The following is a 9,177-nucleotide window of genomic DNA, read 5'->3' on the forward strand; positions in this document are numbered from 1 at the left end:
AAAAAAAAAAAAAGATCGAAAATAGGCCCCAAATGATTAGACAAAATAAATTCTTCATTTCTATGTCCTAGAGTATTAGGCTATTAACCTTATTTAAGGTAGGGCATTCAAACCAAAGACTGTGTCAACTGCAAAAAAAAACAAACCAACCAGCAATAGTATCCCGGTGCAATAATAAGACAAAAATCAAAAATGTAAATAAGTGTAATCCCGGCGGAGCTCGAACCAACGCTCTGACCAACTGAGCTACGGGACTTGACAGTAAATTATGCTAATATAATAAACTCTATAATAAACACGTGAACACTACTAGTACTGCCACTATTAGTCGACTCGAAATCACAAAAAAAAAAGTATATACGAAACAGATCGATGCATGACTAAATCCCCGATTTCCGCTTCTTATACATGTAGTTTTTGGTGGGCATATCACATTTTAGCATATAATAAATAACTATATATACCGCTCTGTACCTAGTTGAAACTTAGTATAATGGTATGATTTTAGATGAAGAAACTATGCTCATCAGTGTCTGTGTATGTGTACGACTCTCAGCTAGTACGCAAGTATATGGGGATACTCGATGCTCACAACAAAATACTATTTCTGTTCTGTCCTTGTTATGGTCGATGTAAATGATCTTTGCTAGAGAATGTGAGGTCAGTGGCCATTATGAGTAGTGCTAAGCTAAAACGTTTTCTCCCTATTACTTTCTTTTTTACCGTTTGTTGTTGTACTCTTTTGATAATACGACCTCTTGAGTAACACAGCAATTTTAAAGGTTGTTTTCTCGGTTACCACTAGCTATAAGGGCCGGTTTTGTTCCTCAGAAATTGTGAGGGAGTAGTCTTAAGTAATAGCTATGTAGAAATTAGCATCTCTTCTGGTGTATTTTTGTTTGTCTGTCTCCGCAAGAGGGTGACCTAGCTAGCTAACTTGTGTGAAAACATACAAAATTTCATGCAAACACACCCTGAGTTGTCACAGCAATAATACATATATTTAAAAAACCAATATCAACTAATAACAACACCACAACCCAAATACTCTGGATTTTATGCGCCTTTATATAATACTATCATTCTGTTCGACCAATACTGTAGAATCCCCAAATTCTATACATATTTTTTAAACAACAAGAGATTAGCTAGAGCGAAATCAAATCTCACACAAACAGCAAGAATAATTAAGCCCCCATTCTCTCTTATTACTGAATTCTAAACAAAGTATTAAAAATAAAACACAGAACCAGACATTTTATGGCCATGTGCAATTCTGTCTTCACTAGTACTGCAGTCTCTAAAGTCTAAACCCTAGCTGCTATCTCTGTTAGTAGTATTACTTATTACCAAGAATGAAAACATACTGATCCAACCAACTAAACTTAGCTAGCATCTACAGATACAACTATTACTTCTTATTAACATTAATCCCAAAATGAGACAAAAACACAACAATACTCTTTTCCCAATTTCTTACACAAATTTAGTAATCCCTTCTAAACTTTTTGTACACAAACCAATAACAAACAACCCTTCTCTCACTTTCGCAGTATGAAATGTGAACGCTAGCTACCAGTACTATTACTACTTCTTTGCGCTAAAATAGAAATTTCCGTCTTTTCTTCCAAAATAATACCCTAACTATAACGATAGCCAATCTACATCAATCATCATTAAAACAATCTTTACTTATCATCCTTTTATGGAAATAATTTGTTGGGTTTTACTTGAATTCCTGTTACCACCAGTACTATATATCTATAGTCAGTCAGTCCCATTAATATTCACATCTCTTTCTCTGCAAACAATTAACAAACCCACAAAGTCAAATACTCAAAAATGATGTTTCATGCATTTACATTCTTAAACATTAAAGAAAGACACAGAGAAAACTGCAGGTGTACTGAAAGATCTCCCCCCTTATATCCTGCAAGAATTTAAGCACTGAACCTTCTTTTACATGTAATATGTCAACAGACTGATCAGACCGAGGTAACTTATCTATCTATATATATGTATCTACATCTACATAACTATAAGCTGTACTAGGGTAGTTATCAGCTAGGATTTTAATTGTGCACATTTAATGTTGTTGAAGTTTAAGTAAGTACAAGTTAGTCATATTTTGTTTTTAGTTTATATGTCTAGGGTTCATCGTCACCACATATATACACCATAATATGAATCATAGGATATAGATAGATACAGAAGAAGAAACAAAATTAGCGTACGTAATGGAAATATGCTGTTGGTGATTAAAGTATTAATTGAGGATTTATTTTCTTGTGAGAGGGAATAATTAAATGGATTGATTCCATGGGAGTTGGTAGTGTTTTTTTGGAGGTGTCTGTATGACTGTAGTGTTAGGCGCCAGAGAAAAAGTGCACAAGAGAACACAAGCTAATGGATTTATGTGCGTGATACATCAAGAGAGATATATTAGTAACACTACTGATCGAATAATTCTGTTACGACTGCGTATAACAGATCTGATGGCGCGATACTGTGATCTGTGTTACTGATGATGATAATAATTTAAATATATGCTAAGAATTAATAGGGAATCCAATCAGTGATTATTTATATAGTTATACATTCGTCGTCGACTTGTACTGATCTGATAGAATGTCAGTGAAGAAAACATAACCGAGCTGTACATGCACCATGACCCATGCGGTTTTCAGTCAGTAGTATTACTGCTAATCCCCCTTGAAAAACTACATTCACATTTCTTTCTTGATGAATGATGATCTCATCGACATAAATTCTCTCTTTCTAAACCTGTAGCATACAGCTGCTTGCATTCAAATTTGGGTAGTAGCTGGCTAGTATATCTTACAGTTCACACTGCCATGAACTTGGTTCACGTGTACTCTGAGTACATCTGATTGATCAGTTCATCAAACCCTAAATTTAACCCTATCCATGGACTAACCACATTTGGTTTTGTGCATGTTATGAAATTCCCAAGTACGAGACATACACCATGCTTGATCATCAAAAGAACACTGTATTCTTTTATCAGAGTGAATGAACAAACAGACCATGTTTGGATATCCTTAATACTTTTGAAAGTACAAGATTGAAAGTAATAATTTCTAAAAGTAGAAATCGATCAATGTATATTAGTACAGATTAATTAAGAACCATTTCGTGTTCATGAGCAGAGACAGAGAGATACAAACTCTTCATTCTATATATCTAGTACTTGTGATATAAAACTGTTACGGGTATTATTACTAAAACCTGCAAACTAACTAAAACCTAATTATACAAGAACGAAAACATATATTTGAACTAGTAATCTCAAGGACAGTGCATGTACGTCCAGGTCCATGCGTCGATATTCATTAGGTAAACTGAAAATACAAGTGAAAGACAAAAGAAGAAAACCTTAATATAAATGATGAACTGATGATGATTGAAAGTTTGTAAGTTGGTTCAGTCAGTTGTATATAGCTTGCTATAGGGTATACGTGAGTATAATTCTGCAATTGTAGCATACCTCATCTTATAACCTCAGTTCAAGATCTAACTCCTCCTTGGAGCAGCTTTGATTTAGATTTAGTCCAAGTAATTCATTCGACTCCAAAAGATGTCTTCTATCGTCCAAAATAGGTTTCACGAAGAAAGGTAAGTATGATGTATCGTCAACGTCGTTTCTCCTCCTTTTCCTACTAATAGTATCTCGCCCGACCTCGCCATCATCAGCTGATCCTGTCAGCCAACTTCGATTCGAAACCTCAAAAGTCTTCATAGCTGATGAATTGGATTCATTATATGCTCCCTGCTTAACCTTCAACCCTGTCTCCTTTCCCTGCGTGCTCAAATCCTTCTCTTCTTCGAGATTTTCCGAGATAATGACAACTCTAGAAGCGAATGAGTCTGAAGGCGTAGAAAACAGTGAACCGCCCTTTTGATGATTACTTGCTTGATTACCGATTACTGTTAAATAAGGAGGCAGTATCAAAGTCTGTTTAATGCAATCATTTTGGCTGGATTGAATTGCAGCTTGAGTAATCCTATAAGTAGGAGATAAAGGGAGTGATGATGATGATACAAAACTAGGGTTGTAGGAGTTAGGATCTAGGTTGCTAAACGCCAAACTATTGCGGTGAACCTGATGATCAGGATGATGATGGGATGAGTTTTCAACATGACTTGTAGGGTTTTGATGATGTTGAATAAGTTCTTGATTAATTGCTTGATGTGGACGAATATTTCCATTCATATTATTGTTCTGATGATGTTGATGAGGTGAAGTTGGAGAAGATTGTTTAAGCCTAGCTCTATCTCTCCGGTGTACGTTCATATGACCACCTAAGGCTTGTGCAGACCTAAATTCTCTTCTACAAAAATTACAGGAATAAGATCTCGGAGGCCAAACACAACCACCAAGAAGTAATCCAGCTGAATCTTCTGCAAAAGCTTGTTCTTCCCATGATGGCTCGGTTGTTGTTGTCGGAAAGTGAACATGTGATGACCTCGTATGTAGTACTTGTGGAGTCGTCTCACCAAGTTTGCTTCTAGTCCACATCCAATACCTAGTTTCTTCCATTACACAACCAGCTACAACCCTTAAGCTGACTTGTTATCTTCTTTAAATGATCTGAAAAGGTTGAAAAGATGGATATGGATACCCGTGAATTATGAACAACAAGAAGAAGAGTATTTCTATCTCTGTATCTAAGTTGCTAAAGAGATGAAAGCAACGTGAGGATCTAGAGAGAGAGAGAGATTGAGAGAGATGAGAAGGTTTTTGTTGCAAAAGAATTGTGGTTGTTGTTGTATAGATTTAGAATTGGAAGGTGAAGTGTTTGGTTGCTAATTTGGCCTTGCTTGCAAACTAGATGGCTACTGTAAAATTCCCCTTTTTAGGGTTTAAATTGGCTGATTCTTTGCTCAATTTGCTACTACTGTACACAATTAGTCTCTGTCTGTTCACTTAATTTCTCAGCAGGTTTTGTGGAAAAGGAAAATAGATACAAACTTCATTCTTTACTTCAACTGTCTATGAAAATGAAATTATATTTAATGTTCATCTAATTTAAAAATATATTTATTCTCGTTATGACATAATGATGAACTGCAAATTAAACCTACAACTTATAAAACAAAACCTTTTGCTAATTAAAACTTAGAGAGAACTGTGTTTAATCATAGTAATTTCTTAGAAAGATTTTGTTGTTTCCTACCCTAACTATATCTCTTTAAGCTATCTTATGTAATTTAATATGTATAGTAAATTCACATCTCCTTTTGCTCATTCGCGCATAAAATTAAGTCACGTCGAAGTGTTCGTAAACTCATAGTTACGGGTGGAGTCATTTCTCTAGTACTCAGAGTACCATTTAACCGTGCGCGAGGTTTTATATGAAAATAATCGTAAATAAGATATGAAAGAATTTGCTTTGATTTAACAGACATATGAAAGGACCAATCCTAAATCTTCCCCATAGAGATTCTAAAATCATTCCACCTATGTTCCTGAAGTTAGATTTAGCAACCATTTTTTAAGCTATCGATATGAAAAATGTATGCTAGTGTATTATGGAGAGATACCTCAGATAGCGTACATAAACTAACATCGAAAAATTTAGGTCTTTAGCTTCGAAATATACGTTGCTAGTGGGACCCGAGAGATGCAAAGAGTCAGTCTTTTCAGCAGTGTTGACCCCACAAAATTCTATCTGTCTTGGGTGGGAGTGTCACCCTCTTTGTTGACCGACAGTCGGTATTAAGATCATGTACTCACGCTACCTTCCTTAGAATCAAATATAATTTGTTAATATCCCGCCATTGATTTATCAAATGCAGTGGTCCACTTCTATCTAAAACGTCTCGCGAAGGTTTTCAAAGTGTCCGATTTGGTGACATTTTAACGGCATTTTTTAATTTAATTTTGGTGTTATGCATTGAGGTGCAAAATTTTTAAGTGAAATTACTCGTAAATTAATTAACCAATCAAATTAATACATTTTAAAGAAGTGTGTGCAAAATAAATTTTAAAATATATTATTTTTGGTGAATTTTGTTTCTAGAATACAAATTTTCTCAAGAATTTGTAATGGGATATCTTTATAATAATTTTAAATGTCTCACGATAAATTAAAATAGCACAATATGATTAACCAGCAATAAACTATGATGATCAAAAATGTGCGCTCACAGTGTTTCCACGGATAAATAAAAGATGTGAAACCAATTTTAGTATTGCATGATATGTATGATTTTTTAACATTTCAACATTTCAAAAGGCACATTTTTGCGAAAAAAAATTTACGTTTTTTTTTTTTGGAGAATCAACATATTTCAATTCATTCAAATCAAAATAGTGATTACATGATGAAAAAATGTGGGTATAACAACCACACCCAATATTTCGCTTAGCAATCTGTATGGACTAACTCCAATATACTTTTAAGAGAATCAACTAGTCAGTCAGACTCAATCTTAATAAAAGTATATCAAAGAGTTATATTTCACTTTCTCGATTCAATACTTACTCAAGCAAATAGAAATATGTGAGTCTAATTGAATACAAGAGAAACTACTTGAACGGTACCAAAGACCAATGTTCAAGGATCAATCAATTTCAATCAACAACCAAAGGTTGGATTTCCCAATTGATCGATTCAACGCACAACCTGTGATATTTCAATTATATAACAAAATATAATGCGGAAAAGAAATAATACAGGCACCAGAAGTTTTGTCAACGAGGAAACCGCAAATGCAGAAAAAACCCGGGACCTAGTCCAGATTGAACACACACTGTATTAAGCCGCTACAGACACTAACCTACTACAAACTAACTTCGGCCTGGACTGTAGTTGAACCCCAATCAATCTCACACTGATCCAAGGTACAGTTGCGCTCTTTACGTCTCTGATCCCAGTAGGATACTACGCACTTGATTTCCTTAGCTGATCTCACCCACAACTAAGAGTTGCTACGATCTAAAGTCGAAGACTTTAATAAACAAATCTGTATCACACAGAAAAGTCTACTATAATAGGTAAATCTATCTCTCACAGAAATACCTACGAGTTTTTGTTCCGTCTTTTGATAAATCAAGGTGAACATGAACCAATTGATAACCCGGACTTATATTCCTAAAGAACAGCCTAGAATTATCAATTACCTCATAATAATCTTAATCGACTAGTGAAATAAGATATTGCGGAATAAAAAACGATGAGACGAAGGTGTTTGTGACTTCTTTTATATCTTTCCTATCAGAGAAATCAATCTCAAGCCAATCTTACAATTGTACTCAAGCACGATAGAAACAACAAGATCAGATCACGTAACTACAAAGAGAATAGTTGGGTCTGGATTCACAATCCCAACGAAGTCTTCAAGTCGTTAACATACAGGGTCTCGAGAAGAAACCTAAGGTTAAAGGAGAATCGACTCTAACTAATACAACTAGTATCACACAGAAAGTGTGGGGATTAGGTTTCCCAGTTGCTAGAGTTATTCTTTATATAGAATTTCAAATCAGGGTTTGCAATCTAAGTTACCTTGGTAACAAAGCATTCAATATTCACTGTTAGATGAAAACCTGACTAGGTTCAAGCTAATATCTTTCAATCGTTAGATCGAACTTAGCTTGTTACACACAAATGAAATACACGTTTATTTAGGTTTGTGTAACCGTACCCAAACATGTACACTTAGTTGGTTCAACAGTAGTTAACCAAATGGTTAGCCATATGAGCACTTTCATATCAACCATATTCTTCTTTACCACAACTAGTTCAAATGACTCAAATGAACTAGTTAGAGGGTTATTCAATTGCTTAGATCTTATAGAAGTATACAAGACACAATCGAAGAAAAAATGATTTGATTCACTCGAATCAATTCATGAAATTTATAGCCACGGTTTGCAAGTATGCATTCCTTAGTTTATATAAGTTTAAGTTCACGAATAACCGTTTTTAGAAAATAACCAACTTAAGTACGCATACTGGTACGTGGACTTAAGTACCCGAAATAAGTTTGTTTTCAGTTCACAAACTCCAACAGAAATTCACGGGACATGAACTTCCGACAGTGCGCGTACTGGTACGCGGACTTTAGTTCTGGTTTTCCTAAGCAGCAAAGTACGCATACTTTGGTTCAAGGAATAAGGACTTACACACGTATGTGTTACCACACAATGTTTGTATCCTTCCAAGGTTATATATTCTAAACTCTCATTTCAATCATTGAAACATTCTTAGAGGACGTTATATAGTTGTTGTTCACAAGCTTTTTTTCATCAAAGCGATTTCCTAATAATTGAAACTAATATGACTTTTGTCACTAGTAAAGATGAACTTAGCCAAAACGAAAGCTTACCAACACATATTTCGGAAAATAGATAAGCGACATAGACTCGGCTCGAAATATAAAATGTGTATAGTCAAAGTTTATATAGCAATACGACTTTTGTCTTAAGATAGGAGATAGAGTAGATAGACTTTTGAGTGATAGATAAGTTCAAGTCTCCATATACCTTTTAGTCGATGAAGTTCCACCAGTTTCTTCAGTAGTTCTTTGTCTATGTATGATGATCGCCATGGAGTCTTGAGCTCAACTACACTTTCTATCCTAGTCCGAGACTTAGCTATAAGTAGACTAGAAATCAAGACTTATAGTTTTGATCACTAACATTGACAAACATGCTTGAGATAGCAACGCAATCGAGTTCGACCGAGCAGTGCTCTAAAAATCTTCGACTTTGTCAATGTTTGTGACAAAATTATCAATATATATGGAATACAAAATAGATAAATAAACTTTTGTAGCTTCACTTCCACATGCATGATCTCCTTGGCTCTTCAACATTACTCGAAATCTTCGTCACTTCCGAGTACTCCAATGATCCCAAAGGTTGTAAGTTTAGTATCATCGTTGTTGAAAATCCGTAGCTATAACAATGAAAACAAGAATTTTCAATCATTGTTACACAATGTCATAGTATTATTACACAACATCAAAGTTCAATTGTATCGCAACTTCGACAACAATACTATGGTGATATGTATCACTCTCCCTTAGTCAATACTCTATCTCACATGGAAACCACTCCCCATTACATAATGATCCGAAAACCATATGTATTTGTAGTGTGAACTACACATTAATTCTCCCCCTTTTTGTCAATAAATTGGCAAAGGTACG

At 34.8% G+C, this 9,177-nt stretch overlaps 1 protein-coding gene across 1 annotated transcript; it reads right to left on the bottom strand.

Moving 5' to 3' along the window:
* Positions 1-3,514: 3,514 nt before the first annotated feature.
* LOC113295423 (zinc finger protein 10-like) lies at positions 3,515-4,561 on the bottom strand. Its single transcript, XM_026543763.1, has one exon. The coding sequence runs from the start codon at positions 4,559-4,561 to the stop codon at positions 3,515-3,517; it is 1,047 nt and encodes a 348-aa protein (XP_026399548.1).
* Between the last annotated feature and the right edge of the window lie 4,616 nt (positions 4,562-9,177).

This window comes from Papaver somniferum, chromosome 7 (genome assembly GCF_003573695.1).
Source record: "Papaver somniferum cultivar HN1 chromosome 7, ASM357369v1, whole genome shotgun sequence".
NCBI lineage: Eukaryota > Viridiplantae > Streptophyta > Magnoliopsida > Ranunculales > Papaveraceae > Papaver > Papaver somniferum.